The sequence below is a fragment of the Tauraco erythrolophus genome, chromosome 7 (assembly GCF_009769465.1).
Source record: "Tauraco erythrolophus isolate bTauEry1 chromosome 7, bTauEry1.pri, whole genome shotgun sequence".
Lineage (NCBI taxonomy): Eukaryota > Metazoa > Chordata > Aves > Musophagiformes > Musophagidae > Tauraco > Tauraco erythrolophus.
This window is the reverse complement of record NC_141471.1, coordinates 23,326,755-23,343,740: the sequence shown is the minus strand read 5'-3', so window position 1 is coordinate 23,343,740 and position 16,986 is coordinate 23,326,755. Positions and strand designations below refer to the sequence as shown.

The 16,986-nt window shown below is 39.5% G+C and overlaps 1 protein-coding gene across 1 annotated transcript in view; it reads right to left on the bottom strand.

Moving 5' to 3' along the window:
* CUBN (cubilin) overlaps nucleotides 1–16,986 on the bottom strand; it is a 146,389-nt gene that overhangs the window by 118,560 nt on the left and 10,843 nt on the right. The window contains exons 10-21 of the mRNA XM_086614334.1: nucleotides 15,705–15,800; nucleotides 15,026–15,147; nucleotides 12,672–12,858; nucleotides 10,810–10,928; nucleotides 9,280–9,514; nucleotides 7,754–7,935; nucleotides 6,818–6,980; nucleotides 6,428–6,618; nucleotides 2,860–3,016; nucleotides 1,652–1,830; nucleotides 988–1,150; nucleotides 546–762 (exon numbers count right to left, since the gene is read on the bottom strand). Of these exons, the coding sequence (XP_086470460.1) occupies nucleotides 546–762; nucleotides 988–1,150; nucleotides 1,652–1,830; nucleotides 2,860–3,016; nucleotides 6,428–6,618; nucleotides 6,818–6,980; nucleotides 7,754–7,935; nucleotides 9,280–9,514; nucleotides 10,810–10,928; nucleotides 12,672–12,858; nucleotides 15,026–15,147; nucleotides 15,705–15,800 (2,011 nt within the window). The remainder of the gene's footprint in view (nucleotides 1–545; nucleotides 763–987; nucleotides 1,151–1,651; nucleotides 1,831–2,859; nucleotides 3,017–6,427; nucleotides 6,619–6,817; nucleotides 6,981–7,753; nucleotides 7,936–9,279; nucleotides 9,515–10,809; nucleotides 10,929–12,671; nucleotides 12,859–15,025; nucleotides 15,148–15,704; nucleotides 15,801–16,986) is intronic.

Here is a 16,986-nt window from a genome sequence, read left to right as displayed (position 1 = left end):
TGGCAAGAAAACCCTGTGTATATCCCAATTGGCGAAGGGAAAAAAAAAAAAGATTCTTTCCTAAGATAAAATCACATATCAGGAGAAAGTGGAAGCAAAATCCTATGAAATGCAGACTTTGGTTTAGTTTTTGCTGAGATCCACATGCACAATTGTTTAAGTAATCTTTCTTTCATTTATGCAAATGTTTCAAATCACGTCTTCTCTTGGGCACAGATATATTAATGTTTTTGAACTGATTTCCCATAAATCAAAATGTTAATGGAGCTGCACAATGCCAGCTATTGCAACCTGTCCTTAAAAAAGCTGTCCTCTTGATACAAGTTAGTTTCTCCTGGCATAATATTTATCAAATATGCTTCTCATTCGATGGTCAAAGAAAGCAAGCTGCCTTTACTCTCCTAGGCAGATAAATTGTTGCTGTTGTTTCTGTAATGCAGAGAAATTAATCTATACACAAAATTTAAGGAAGCAAATTGGATGTCGAGATCTACAGAACAGTGGTCACTCTACAGTAATTCAGCTCTGTAGGCTAATGGACATACCTTCCTAATTTTTGTGCAGTGCTGTTGTCATATATTTCAAGATAATCCTTTCTGCAACTATAATCAAATGCCAAGTTAAATGAAGTGAATGTCAGGCGGATAAGATAGCCAGGTTGAATGCTGATAATCCAGGTACAGTTAATACCATGTGGGTAGACATCTGGATGACCAGGACTTGTAATGGTTCCTTCTGATCTAGTGAGAGTCTCTCCACATACTGTAGAGATTTAAAACATCAGGTTAAATGATACATTTATTAAAAAATTAGGCACTTAGATTTCATAGTCTTTTCTTCCTCGATGAATACTACACAGTAACTGATTCAGAATTTTTCTCCCATTACATCATCACAAAACTTGATGGCCAATTGTTTTCAGTGTAAAGGAAAATTCTGAAAGTCCAAACACTCTACAATGTGTAGAGAAAACAAAAAAATCCTTACCTGTATCTAATGGCCAGTACTCAGCTCTGAAGCCAAGGTTGGTAAGAGAGGAAGCTCTAAATTTGACATAGAGATTGTTCCATGTAGATTGCACTCTAGACGGTACAACTGCACCACAGTATTTCTCCAAAAGACGCGAGTCTGTGTTGTTGCCGTCTCTGACCTGAAGAACAGTGTATTTAAAATATCCCATACAAATTTCTACTATACTGAAGTTGTAAGCATAGACGAATTCATAAGAATCATATAAAAGCGATTCTTAGTAAGTTAAACCCTATCCTTTCTTCAGCATGGTTTCTACTACAGGCACATACAATGCAACCTTGTGACAGTCAGAGGAACACTCTCCCACTCAAAGCACGTCAGATGGAGAAAAGCTGAGATTTTACACCCTCAACAGTAAGTGGCACATAAACCTTCAAAACCAGGTCTGGCTATTTAAAGATATGTCATACTTGTCTCTGATTATCAAAATGGTCATGTCATCCTTGGAGAACCAAGAAAAGGTTTGGGATCCCATTATGAACCTGGAAAAGCTTTTATAACTGCAGTAAGAAGTGCAGTTCTGCTTTGGTGGAGATGAGTATGAGAATGAACATACAGATAAGAATCTATCTACCATTCATAGTGTATGTGTACATAGTATGTGTGTATTATTCTTTACCTCAATGTAGTCCGAGTCACAAGTGGTTGAATTTCGAATGTCAAAGTCGATAAAGTTAAGAATCACCACTTGGCCACTTGGCTGGGAGATGATCCACTCACAGGTCTTTGGGTGAAGGGACATCCTGGGGTAGTAAGGTGAATGGATAGTGCCTGCTCCAGACAAGGAGCCTCCACAGGCTGCCAAGAGACACCAAGAATCATTGCGATTCGTTGTGAGGAATGATTTCAAGGAATTAATAATGTGACGTCTATCAAACATCACTATGAAGTTAGAAGAAAACCACCCATAAAAACCTGTCTTCTTACTGCATTTACTACAGATCATCCAAGTAGTATTAAGAACGTATTTAAAAGAACATATTGCTACAAGTATAGCACAAGCATGGATATACAGAAGACCAATCTAACCATGCCCATGAAAACTAATGGATTTGACTCATTTGTTTCACAGACACAGATGGATTTGTTGGTGATTTATGGCATCTAGTCATTATTGCCCAGCTGGATTGAGTTGAAGATAATGAACTAATTAAGTAATCAACTCAAGGTACCGACCCTGCCTACAAGAGGCAGGCCATTTCCTCCTGGCTGTGGAGGATGCAACAGTGTCCTTGGTGCTGCAGCCCAGGCTGGTGAGCAACAACTGGTGACCCCGACGTGATACATCCGTGAGACCCTGGGAAGCCCCGACTCCCTCGCCGAGCTGAGAGCCTGAGCCAAAGGAGCCCGAGCCAAAAGAGCCGGAGCCAGAACCGCAGCCAGGAGGAAAGGGCCTGCCTCTTGTAGGCAGGGTCAGTACCTTGAGTTGATTACTTAATTAGTTCATTATCTTCAACTCAATCCAGCTGGGCAATAATGACTGGATGCCATAGGTGATTAAGAACTAAAAGATATGAAAATGAAAGTAAAAAGATTTAGGCAGAATTATAGCTATATCATCTTTGGTATGTTAGCAGTAAGAGATTTATCATTAATGGAAGCAATGAGGGGTGCATTTCCAAGCACGCTAGGAGTGTCTACAACAGACCTACTACTGACATCATGTCAGCATTTCTAAAAGTAGCAATAAATAAATAAATTTACTCTATTTTTTTATTTCCTTTCTTTTGAAGTTTGTCTTAAACTCATTATACATATGGATAACATAGCACTGAAATTGTCCAAATCACAGATCAGTTCACTGTGCAATTCACCAGTTCCTCTTACCAACTTGGTAAATGGCCCTGAAGCTAGCCCTTTGCACAGAAGCATCAGATTTGAACTTGATCCAGAGACTGTTGCTGGTAGAAGTGATTGGAGACATGAGTGTACTATGACAGAATTTGCTAATAAGGGAAGACATCTCACTGTCACCATCTCGAACCTAGTAATTGAAAAGAAAAAAAGAAAAATGTCAGATCATAAAAGCTATGGGATCCGATATTCGGATAAGATTATAAACTAACAAGAGCTGCAAAATAACAAAAGGATCAACTATTTTACTTTTTTATAAGAGGGGCAAAGAGCCATCACAGTAATTGGCACAAGCACATGATTTGCAAGAGCTCAAAGGAAGGATCGGATGATCAGCACAGAGGACACACACATGCTACTGTCATAGGATATTAGGATGAAACAGATCTTCTCTATGAACCACAACTTTAGTACAGTTCGGGCCTATGTTTCCAAAAGTGACACTTTTAGTATAAAAGAGCCAGGTAAGGTGCTCATCAGGTCCAGTGCATGATAATGACAATGAAACTGTATCAGGGAATCACTTCCAGCTTTTACCTTCTGCACTGCCACTCTGCTGACCTCAATCACTTTGCTAATCAAGGAAGAAATGTATCATATGTGTTTTCCCAGAAGCTGATTATAAATCCTGATTATCAAGGGGACTAGAAGGGAAAGAGGTAATTGCACCTCCAAACTTCAGGCCCTGAATCCACAGTTGGTGGGTAAAAATAGGTGCATCCAGAGGACCAGGCAGAGCACTGGTATGGCCAAGGAGCTCTGAACACCCTCTGAGGTGCCCAAATGGGCAATCAACAAGCCGAGGTCCAAAAAACAGGTCTCCTACTATTTGTCCAGGCAAAAAATGACATTTGTCTCCCAAAGAGCCTCCTAAAAAAACCACATCAGCTCTTTTCTGCTATAGTAGTGGTGGTAGCTCATGCAGATGGAGCTGCTTTTAAGTGTACCTATATACAGTCAATCCCAAAAAATCATCCCATTGGCAAAGCCAGGGACATCCAGCTTTCAGGTCCGCTCTCAACACCTCTTCTTTCCTCCTCAGCTGTCTTCCTCCAGGGACTGGGAGAGAAGGCAGGGAAACCTTGTCAGTGCCCTGATGAGCAGGCAGTGGCTGGCCTGCTAGCCCAGCTTTGGCAGTCTCCAGCTGGTGAGATGGCTTTCTGACTAACAGATATTTTTAATTTCCCTGGGACTTGAGTTTAAGCTGACAGAATTATTCTCAATTTACAGCAGACCAACTGAGACCGGAATTTGTGCCAGAAAATCTTTGGACAGCAGTGAAAGTTTCCAGAAGTTTAGTTCACAGGAGTTTACATTTTTTCTTGTGCTGATTCTCCTTACATTTTTGGTTTATAAATCCCAGTGAGTAGTGATAAAAATAACAGGATCTTGAAACCGTGTGAGTAACGTCTCCTATTGCCAGTTAGAAGGATGGCAAAGAGAAGGAACTGCCTTGGCTAACACTTTACCTCTGCAGCACCATGTCACAGTCTGTCTTGAATAATAACTTTTATTGTCTCTAGCTTCTTATTGCAGACCCCTGGTCCCAGGCTGTTCCTTCCTCAGTAAGAGACTAAACATCCCTCCCCGAGCAAGTGCCTGTGAGCTGTGTCTGGCCCCTGTTGAAAGTCTGCAGGTTTCCTGGTATTGCCCAGAATGGGAATAATCTGCTCCTTTTCAAAGCAACAAAACAATTGTCAGAGAGTGACTTTTAAAGTAACTTAAACACCCAAAAGCTATCTCCCTGGCTGAACTTCATTATAAACCCAGTGGGACAGTGTTTTAGAAAAGCATATGTGGAAAATCAGGCCTTGATAAAAGAGCACAGTGCTTTAGTTGAACCAACTGTCCCAGTCAGAAAATGTCGGTCCTGTTTCTCTGCCCTGGGCTGAGCCATCAAGTGAGAGGGCAGGAAGAGGAGGAGGACAGAAACACAGGGAAAGGGAAAGGCTCGTGACTGATCGGCAAACAACGAGGCAAATGCCTTGCTGAACTAATACAAACTGATCGCGTTCAACAGAAATGGTTTTGTTTCTCTGGCGGCTGTGAATTTAGCTGCTGTTCTGCCAGCAATTAGGCAAGAGGAGTACCAGGCCAAGCAAACAAAAGCTGTCTGTTTTCATTAAACACACTTCCCCTCTCATTTCAGAAATTAATTACACTTCATTCCAGCTAAAGTCTCTGAATTAGAGGAGGAGGGAAGGGAACGATGTCAGCACAATAACATCTTTTAAAAACAGATTAACTGCACGGACCTCACAGGGGCCCATTCTCCGCTTGGCCAAGAAGCGATCGAGCACAGACCCAAACCCCACTGCCACAGAACGGCACGGCTGGCGGTGCGGGACCCAGCTCTGCACCGGGGCTGCAGGTCGCTCCCACCGCCTTCAGCTGTGGGAGCACCTCTGCTAATGGACCGGGAAAATTAAGAAGTGGTACCTAGCATACTTAAAAGGCACCATATAGTAGTAAATTTGGACATAACATGGAGCTGCAGACCAGAGAAGAAATATCTAGGTATAAAAGCACTTTAGCAAATACAAAAATAACCTCAAGTGGATCCTAGATAGCATCGATATTAATATTGTAGTATTATTATTATTATATTTTCCATATAGAAGCGTTCTAACTGTAGTATTATTTTTTCTATAATAATCAGATTTTGACTAATAACAATTCTTGAATTAGACTTCTAAGATTTCAATTATACTAGCAATAAACTCCTGGGACCTCATTAATGTTTATAAATACGTAAAGGGTGACTGTCATGAGGATGGAACCAGGCTCTTCTCACTGGTATCCAATGATAGGACAAGGGGAAATGGATATAAGATGGAACATAGGAGGTTCCACTTAAACATGAGGAAGAATTTCTTCACAGTAAGGGCAACAGAACACTGGAACAGGCTGCCCAGAGAGGTTGTGGAGTCTCCTTCTCTGGAGATGTTCAAAACCCGCCTGGACGCGTTCTTGTGTGATCTGATCCAGGTGGTCCTGCTCCGGCAGGGGGATTGGACTAGATGATCCTTTGAGGTCCTTTCCAATCCCTAACATTCTGTGATTCTGTGATGTATGTATGTATATATGTATGTGTACATAAAATATATATATGGTCTGCTTCCTTTTTGCACTTAAACAAGATTTTCAGTATAACACCATGAGTCCAGAAAATCCTGCATAGTGGCTGTGGCATTCTCTCTTTTTTTCTTACCTTTGGCACGCAGTTACCAAAGGTCCAAACTCCACTGTAATCATAGAATCATAGAATGGTTAGAGTTGGAAGGAACGTCAAAGGATCATCTAGTTTCAACATCCCTTCCGTTAAGCTAGACAGATTTTCTTATTCTCTTATCTTTGCTTCATTTCAAATGTACAGTTCTGTTCTTTTAGCCCATGTGACTTTTGGACCACAATAAATTGGTATACTTGGTCCTTTGATTAACATCTATTTCTGCAGTGGCCCTTGGGACAGAAATTATGCAGCATGGTTTCATACACACATGTAATCAACCTTCCATATCAACTGCTTAAGAGAAGTCACCTCAATATAATTCGATGAACAACCAGTGTCACTCTCCAGCTCCATGTGGGTGAAGCTGAGGTATATTTTTTCATCTTCTGGCTGTCTGATAATGTAGATACACTGTCGGTTGTTGATATAAGGGTTGGGCCAGAAAGGGGACATGATAACCCCTTCACTATCCGTGTAATTTCCTCCACAACTTGGATCTGCTATATTAGGAAAAAAAAAATATTAGTTGAGATTCTCGCAAGTATGGTAACGCAGTTCAGGCTGCCTCTGCACAACGACTGCAAATCAAAAAGGTTTTCTGTATTATTAAATAGCAAGCATTAATTACGTCTGTTTGTATGCTGTTGGCTGTATCTTGGGAACATAACAGACCAACATTTAATGCTGAATTTTACTTACCAGGAGATGTTGTATAGAGGATGTGGAAGCCTTTATCAGTAACTAAGTTATCAGAGTGAAAGTGAATCCATGCATACGGACCAGTGGTTTGGAGTGGGGGTGGAGATCTAGTGCTGCAGTATTTACCAAGGATGGGGTCTTGTGGAAGAAGACCATCTCGAATCTAGACAGAATAGCGTTTAGAATTATTAGATGCATGACAAACGTGAACAGTACCAACACTCTTAAAGTTATCTTGGGGGCCCCAGGAGGTGTTGTAGATGGTGGGTGGAGTGAAAGCTCATAGGAACACACAGGAACTAAGAAACAGACCCACCAACATAGCTGTGATGGTGCTCCTAGGAGAGTCATCAAGAGTTTTATGAAAGGGAAAGAAAGCATCAGGAGATCTACTGTTGAACAGTTTTCCTGAAATCATGCTCTACATTGCACGATTTTGGAGAACATGCTATTTCAAACTATCTTCTTCTTTCCCTGACTGGGTATTGGTGAATTCTGTAACCATTATTTGCACTTGAAAAGCTCACACATCAAGTCATGGACTGTACTATAATATGAGCCTATTAATCTTAGATTCCTTCCCTAACAATTTTCCTTAGGCTGATTAATTCTCTGTGGGTTGACATTTGATGAAGAGTTTGGAGACTGAACTTTGTAAGAAAGTGAAAGCTTCCCACCAGGTGTTTGGCCTGAATCTCGTCTCGTTAGTCATAAAACTTCCACTGACTACAGTGGAGTGGGATATCATCCTCTTTCTGTTATATTGTCTGTATCTGAGTGTGCATTGATAGCTGGAATAAGTAAGTACAAATAAGCATTTCAACCCAGGATTTAGTTTTCAAACAATGTCTTTCTGTATGTACAAAAAGTTTTGAAATATCTTCTTTTGTAATCACATAGCCATAAATTTTGCCGTAATCTACAATTAAACTTTACCTCTAAATGGTCATAACTGCAATTTTCATGATGTTCTAGGCTTAGTGTGCCAAAAGCAAATGTGATGAGGAGGCCAGGACTGGTTGAGATGGTCCAGGAACAGTCTCTATTTACAGGATAGTTACCAGGGTATCCTGGAGAGCTTATAGAGCCGTAAGTACCCTTCAGCTCACCACCGCATTCTAACAGAAAAGAAACATGGAAGAACACAGTCTTTAACACTACATGTCGGGTTGGAAGATGAATTCTGTAGTGTCAAAACTAGGTACCACTTTGGAATCCAGAATAAATTAAAAAACAAAGAGCAAACCAAACAAACCAACAAGTTACTAATTTCTTTACATTTTACAATTAATTCTGCAATTCAATTTTAAAAGTAGAACTCCAAATATTTCCTAATTTGCATGGTAAAAGAAAGATTCTTTCCCAGTTATGATGAAAATATCTTTAGGAGAATGATCAAAAGCACTGTGTTTTGGATTAGATATACAAAATTAATCTGAATTTCTGTACTTTGTAAACAGTATCCATGCACGAGACTGTTTTAATTTTTTTTAAAAAAAAAATGTTAATTACAGGGAAGGCTGTTTTATATACCTGTAATAAAAAAAAAATCCCTCTCAGCATAACAGTTGGGAGTGGTAGGGTTAACTTGTGTGTTATACCTAAAGAATAGCTAGTTAATCACATCTATAACTCTCTCCCACTTTTTTGGGTTTTTTTTTTTCCTCCAAAAAGATCTGGTTTCACTTTTCAGTATCTGTATTTATCAATTAGTAATTATGTATGTAATAATGTCAATTGAAAGAAAAAAAACACACAAAAACCCCCACATTAAAAGCATTTCAATAAATATTTCTGGAAATACATAAATCATTTCCCTCATGAATTTTCTATACTTTTTATACCCCATGGTTCTTTCAAGGCACAATCCAATGCACCTTTTTGTTTCTAGGCAATACACACAACACTGAAATGAGCTTGATGTTGCACAAGATGATTTGGGGTTTATCTCTAGAAATGCACTGCCTCCTGGAAGAGTCACACAAGTGGTGTTACCAAGAATTCAGGTAGAAAGGCACAGCAAATCATGCCAAAAAGCTCACAGATTATTTAAAATCAAATTCCCAGCAAGCTATCATATTTGGAAAGCACGGATCAACCTCTTCAGTCTTCCACAAATTGTCAGTGGCAAAAAAGAGCAACTTGCCTGCTCAAAGTACTAGATATTTCTGTGAGGAAAGAGAACTAATCAGAACAACAACATCTCCAGTAACATATGCTCTTTGGGTGATTCCTCATAGGATGCATAAAGCAGCCTTCAAAACCATCAGAAGGTTATTCTTGCAGAGGCCTAGTGTTGGAGTTTAAATATTTGAAAATTACATGTATTTCTACATTTCAGTCTCATTCTCTAGTAAAATGCTCTCCTACTGGTCCTAATGTTTCCTAATCAAAGGAAACGTCATTCATTTTGCTCCAAAGCCATGAAGATGCTAAATTACATGACGTTTCATCAAACTTACCAGGATCCCGAGATTCCCACTGAACAGTAAAACCTCCAGCCGTAATGTCGTGGTTTGAGTAGAACCAAAAATACAGGGAGTTGTGGGAACTGAAAAGCTCTGTAGGAGGTGAGGAGCCACAGTATTTTCCCAGCATATGCATTGATGCTGAAAGCCCATCATGGATTTGAAGGAAGTGAGAGTTACAGTCATTACTTGTCTCCAACCGGAAGAATGGGAACATAATACGCAGGATCTAATAGGAAGTAGCAAAATAAGAAATAACTTTTTTTTCCATCTGCTGAGACAGTGTAGTAACTCTGCGTACAGCAGATGTGTTTGTTCATGCAGCTGTGAGAATCTACAAGTTTTGGAGTCATTACGCCATTTCCTGAAAAGTTCCAGGACAGAAGATGTTACTGAATCTTAAGGGACAAAAGGAAAGAGAAGATAAATAAGGAAGAATCTGGACAGGGAAGTTGTCTGGAAAGAACATTATTTCTATAAACTAATAATTGAGACTATTTGCCTGTGTCTGTTATGTATGTGAAATATATGGATGTATATATTTCAAGCCATGTGGAAACACTTTATTCCAGGTTCCCCACGGCAGTTTTCTCATCAGATAATTAACATTTCTCACCCTTGCTATGGTTGAAAGTACTGTCAGAGTTAAAATAATGAAACATTCTTTCTTTGCACACATAAAACCAGTGTCTCATAAGCCCACTCTAGATACTTAGTGACATACACAGCTTTATATACTTTCAGATTCCTCACTGATGTGCTTTAGTATAGCTCTGCTGAAGACAGTAGTGGCTATCAGGCTTAAAGCTGAGGATATGTCACATGTATGTATAATGCTGTGTAAGCCACTAGTAACCACCGTTTTATAAAACTACTTAATTAACTCCATTAAATGTCAAAAATAGATCAAATATTTAGATCCCAAGTAAGAAGTCAATAAGTAAGAAGCTAAAGTGTGAAGTATCATATTTTTAGTTGTTATTTATAACACAAGTGGAATTGTTAGTTGCAGATCAGAATCAGAATATACATTTGAGTGCAACATTTAAAACTTAATACTTAGAAAAATTCAAATGTTGTTATTACACAAAACTATTGCCAACATGAATTCAGCATTCCACATTTCTGGTGCTCAGAAATCAGAAACACAAAATTATTCTGGAGTCACTTAGCTCACAAACCAACTGTGAAGCCCGTCAGAGCAGAGCTTTTCTCATGCAGCTATTCACAGATCAATTGATAAAGCAACATTAAAAAGGCATCTTCTCTAGGTGGTGGTAGGGGAATAAATTCTAACCCTCAGCTGCATAGGAAAAACCTTGAAAACGTAACCCAGGCAAATTCTTAGGCTAAGGAGCCTGAAGGCTTGTAAGGATCTGAAACTGACTCTTTTTGAAAATCTATTTATTCTAAGGGGATTAGACAACAGTATTGGAATATGCGGCATGAAGATGGTCACATTTGCTCTGATGGGCTGAGGGCTTCTGCAGAGTGAGAGTTTGTTTAACTCGAACTCTATTTTACCTTGTTGGGATTAGTGTGGATAACCCAAGCACAGCTGACTTCACTGTTGTACCGCTGGCTGTTTGGGTTGTTAGGGTAACTGAAAGTCCCGCTGGAGCCTGAGAGATATCCTCCACAAACTGCAGAAAGAGAGAGAAAATTAAATGGATTCTATTGTGTTATCACCATACAAGCTTAAACAAAATCTAACTTTCTTGCATAGCTGTGGCTTCCTAAACATTTAAAACAAGGGTGAAAGACACTTCTATAAAAGACTCCTCAGGATTTCCTCTGAAGTGGAATGACATCACAAAAAATGAGCAAAATTTCTCCCTGAGAGAAAAGTAATTCCTGGAAAAAGTACAAAGATTTTCACCTGGAATATACGGATACTGCCAAAAGATGATTCTGCATCAGGAAAATGTCCATAAACTAGTTTGTTTCCAGAAGGCTACCTCCAGAATGAATCTTTAAATTTTGCTCTTAAGATGAAGTAACATTTTGAAGCTAATGTGATATAAAATTGTATTTCTCAGTAGTGGTGCATCAGAGAAGTTACACTTCAGATGTTTTATTGTCCCATTTATTCTTTTTGGTCAGATTTCTGGGCCTGAGAATATCTCTCATGATATACTGTAGTTTCTTCTCTCACTGATCCATTCAATGAACGGGAGCTGTGAACTGGAAATCCCAAACAGCTTTAGAAATATATGTCCACACAGATCCAAAATGCAATGCACACATAGCTACAGTGTACAACAAGCTTGTTTAGTTTAACACTGAACTGACAGAAATACTAAATTCTCAGCAAACTGAAATGAAGCATTTTGTTTCAAGGAGTGGTAAAAAGAATATAATTTTGTTTGAAGTGTCCATCTAAAATATCTCACCATTTCTCAACCAGATTCAGAATTATCATGTCATAAAATGTACTATTTTTTCCTTGATTAGGAACTAAAACAAAAGTTGATACATGATATTTATAATTTCTCACTGGATAAAACCTGGGTTTCTATCCTTTCTATTATGAATGGTTAAAAACAATATTTTTTTTCACATATGCTTAATAATAAAACATCTCTGGTTAGACATTTAAGGAAAATAGGAAAGAGCCTGAAGTAGCTCTAAAACAGAGCAGATTTCACAGGGCTCAGTGAAAGTTTTACATTCTGTATTCTGTGAAAAGTTAATCTGCTTTCTTCACAGCAACCCACAATAAATATGAGCCATCTGACAGGTGGTTGCCACAGGGACATTCACTGGAATGCTATCCTGACCTCGTTTAATTAAAATTAATGGCAAAAAAAATCCCAAAGAAACGGAAAAAGTTATATTAAGAAGAAATGTTAAAGGCAGGACCTTGCAGTCACTCTATAAAACTCAGAATCCACCATTTTCATGGATAACATTTCTTTCATTAAATTTCTCTTTGAAAAGCTTTCTGGCTTTTCTTCTTGACCGAAAACGTCAGGACCTCTCAGCTTTGCAACAAATGAAACAGTGTGCACGAAAGAGAAACATTAATATATTCTCTCGTAAATCTGTTCTTCTTATGTTGGATCCTCTTTCCCAACCAGTTTACCAGACCACTTTCTCAGGAACAGAGATCTGATTTTAGCATGTCTGGTGTCTAGTCCAGGCCAGCGGGTCTGCAGATCAACCTCATTGTTACGTTCCTATTGCTAAACAAAGCAGCTATAAACAAAACTCGTGGAAAACTCTGACTCTGAGAGACTTTGAGTCGCAACCTGTAATCCACCAAGAAGGTTTTTTTTTTTCTCGTCACAACTTGGTTCTTATTCGCCTATTAATCATATACACCAAGCATCTACTTGCTGAAGCCTGGTGGCCCATTTCTGCTGGGGAGGAGGTCCCAGCCATACCTTGCTGGGCAGTCTGGCACTGTGGTCCTGTCCAGGCGCTGGTGCACTCACAGGAGTAGCCATTGACCCCATCGGTGCAGCTGCCCCCATTCTGGCACGGGTTGCTAACGCATTCGTCAATGTCCTCCGTACAATTAGGGCCTGTCCAGCCCGCGTTACACAGGCAGAAATAGCCAGAGATCATTGCCTATAGGTGTAAGCAAATGCAATAAACTTAATGAGCATGGATCACTTTAAATAATCAATGTTGCCAGTAGGAAGACTGATATTTACACTTGTTTTATGGGGAGATATCAGAGCAAAGAAATAAAACATTTGGAATTTAAGGCATTATTGGTCACTGGTGAATATCAAAATAAACCCAAAGCCTGATAAGACTATCTAGCTCTTTGCTTCTTCTACGAAGTTATTTCCTTGCAGAGCTCTTTCGAATTACTTTCTAGAAAGTAAAAATCTGTATTAATTTAGCCATTCATAAAACCGTTTGCTTGGCTTTGAAATGTCAATCCTAAAAACAAGTCAATCATGTTATCTAAATCTTATAAATAGCAAGTCAAGATAACAGTGGTTTATAAATCATTTCTCTCAAGCCTGCTCTCTGGGAAGTCTGCGCTACAGTTACGTAGGCTGTTAACTTTCATTCTCACCCTGAGGGATGTTAAATGGGAACAATCTCATTGCCTTCTCTCCATTATTCCTTATTCTGTACATGTCTTTTCCATTTCTATTGTCTCAACCTTTACTGCTCTTTATAATATCTTTAGAATATCTCTTTAAGTCTTTCCATATCTCTAGCTTTTAATTTCTTATGTCCTCTTTCCTTGTATTTCTTGTTTTATAGACACGCTTTTTTCCGGTAGAGCAGAACATGGTATTCCAAGGTACATGCTAACAATCCCATCTTTGATGGCATACAATCGGTGGACTGTATTATCTATTTCCTTTCGCATTCTTCGTTCATATCCTCTGTGTCCTGAACAGAGATTTTCAGTATGATGGAAGAGGATTTTGAGATGTATTTAGGACTCAGACTGCGGCTTTAGAAGACGAAAAGGTGTTTTCTGATCTGCATTGCCCGATATTTAATTAACATTACATTTCAGCTGTCATTACCGTGGCCAAATATAGCTCTGCTGTTCCTCTATTTTATTAGATGCTTCTGTAGTCCCATTACTGAAGTATCTGACTGTGTTATTATCTTTAAGTAGTAGCTTGTAGCCATGGTTGCCTATGGCTGTCTGTTAGGATATATTTAGGGGAAGACGTCATACCTTTTAATAGAATGACTTAAATACTTTCTGAATAGTCAGAAAAAGTAGATTAGCTCTGGGCACAAAAGGCCTTTTAAATACCTGAGTGAAAAGACAATGGAAGAGAGAGCAAGGAATGCTGGTAAAAGGTGGAATGGAGGTGAGGGTATCATCTCCTTTCACACAGAAAATGAGAAAAGGTATAGGTAACGTATCATAGAATCATTTAGGTCGGAAAAGACCCTTAAGATCATTGAATCCAACCATTAACCTAACACTACCAAGTCCATATCATATATCCCATTTTCACCCTACCTCCTAGGATTATCAAAAGGAGTATATCCACAGAGTTGACTGGAACAACAAATTTACCATTTACAAACATTTATTCAAAACTATAATCATAATATCCTCCACAATGGAATTATCAAAATCCTGAGGTCTGCAGCATGGACCTTCCTGAGCACATCACATCTTATTGAGGAAGCCAAAAGACCTTCACAGGGTCCATGTGGACAAACTAAATGGTCACTGTGCATGAGAATGAATTTACACCACCAATCAGAAAAGGTCCAAAACACTCAGCTACCAGCAGGAGTACAATCAGTTCCCATGAAGCTCCCTTTCCATATCCATATAAACAGCCTGAGACTCCAGGGGGGCTTTCACAGGATCAGCCTAGGAATCCATAACTAACTGTACTGGATATTAGCAGTCTGAAGGTCAGAAGAGGTACTGTTTTTATTATCATGGGTAATTGCTCCATGATCCAGAGTAGTAAATTATTTACCTATCCCATGAGGGACAGCCATTCATCAGTTCTGCTCTACCAGCACCAGCATCCCATCGCTAGCTTGGGGTACAAGCTCAGGTTATTAGGGCCAAGATTGCTGTCCCTCTACTTCAAACACAAATAAATGGCTTGTGTGCCCTGAAACTCTCTTTGTTTTCCCCAGGAACATTTGTTGATCTCCCACTCCCCACTGACCTTGCCTCATTACCTCTAGTATGGCTGCACTCAGCTTTCAATCTCACCTGTCTCCCTGTTGTTACTGGTTATAACTACACAAAGTTGTCAGGAATTGCGAGGAATCCAGCACTTACCAAGCACTGCCCATTTGCACAAGGGTTTTGCAGCTGACAGATATCACTGAGAGGAGAGCACCCATTTGGCCCATATCCACTTCCAGTGTACCCAGATGTGCAGGAACAAAATGGCATTTGCCCTTGGGAAATTTAACAAGATAGAGAAAGTAATTTGGTCCTCGTTACAATGACAATACCAACCATGACAGTAAAGGTCCTTGGCATTTTGAAGCAGAGCCTTTATATAATTCTAACTTCTTTGATCTTTTGATACCTTCCCTGGTCAGTGTCCAGTCTGACCATGGAAAGATTGCTAGTGTAGCTTTGCTATGGGTACCTGAGAGCCCAGGATTACATTCATGGGAAGTGGTAGGAGCAGTCAAAGGATATTTAGGGAAAGGAGAAGAAAGTAAAAGCAGTTGAAATTGGAAAACTGCATCAAAGAGAAATGATGAAGATCTCCACGTTTTTATGATGATATCTGCTCTTTGGTAGAGCCTAAATCTATTTCTGTCAGTGTTTGTCGGAACGCCTGCTGGCGTTAGCTAACCTGCCTGCAAAGTCCTTTGGGTGAGCCAAAACTGACTGTGGAGAAGGGGCTGCAATATAAAGATGTTGTCACAAAGTAGATTCAGCCTAATCAAACCCTACTTGAGATTCACACTTATTACTTACAGCCCTTAAGAGAGCACCATACCTGGAGCTGAGGTACAATTAGCCAAGGGATGGCACCCTCCATTATTTATTGAGCAGATATCATCCTGGGTACATGTTTGCCCATCTCCCTTGTAACCTGTTCAGAAGTAAATCTTAGTTAGTCTATAACAGACTACGCTCTCTAAGTATCAGCAGCAAAACAATCATTTGGTGAGAAAAAAAAAACCAAACAACTAATTTACGGTATAAAATCATAGTCTTCTGCAGTCAAAAAGAAAAAGTTGACATCGCCACTGGAGCATATCCTGGCATATTTATTGTGGTTCCTACACTGCAGGGATGGATTCTGATCTTAACTAAATCCTCCCATGATTTTAGAAAAAAGGTATATTAGTATTACCCAAATATGAGTGAGGTCAGAGTGAAGCCAAAGAAGCTCAGCTCTCAGCCACCATGTGTTGCCCTCCCTATGCTTCTGCACCCAGCCAGCCTTGACCACCTCCGGACTTCCTTCTGCACACCAGAGCTGCCCTTGGGTCTCAAACACAACATCCAGCTCCTCTCGGGAGGATCAGCAGGACCAAAGCGCTGCAGCACAACTCTGCATGGCCAGAGCTGAGGTCCACTGCATCGCGTCAAAACTCGTCTAAGGCTGCGTTTCCAGCGTGGTGATAGCCCTTTGGCGCTCAGTAACTGAGACCCTTTGCTATCTGCAGTCTATTGCCATTTAATAGCACTTGGAAGGTCAATTAGAAATGCTTTTTCCCACTAGTATTTCTAGGATTAATAACATCATTTCATAAAGCATTGTAAATCATAAACCACAAATTATAAAGATACAAGTCGCAACTTCCAGTGCTTGACCTGTACTGCAATGGAAACACTGCCTTCTTAGACAGCATTTGGAGCATGACAAACAATTATCCAGGCTTTTTTTAAGACAGAGAATACAGCTGATTTTTGGCACACACAATAGTCTTTCAATTAATATAGACAATGAAATTACTATCATAATTACGCAATCCTCGTTTCCTCTTAATGATCTTGTAAGGGAAGTACTTTGCCAAATCATGGCTCTAACACTGAGAAGGGCTACCTAGTACAAGAGAAATACATTTCAGAGGATCATCATTGGAGACATACTCTACAAAATGTTCGTTAATAGCTGAAGTAGTATACTTGGACTCTGCATTCTATATTGCAGTATTGCTTTGTATATGTGATACTTCTATATAAAAAAACAATCTTCGGCTTGTTAAGTCTACCATATAACAGGCTCAAATGTGTTGAATCTTCATCTTTTAAGCCTTTCTATAGTTTTA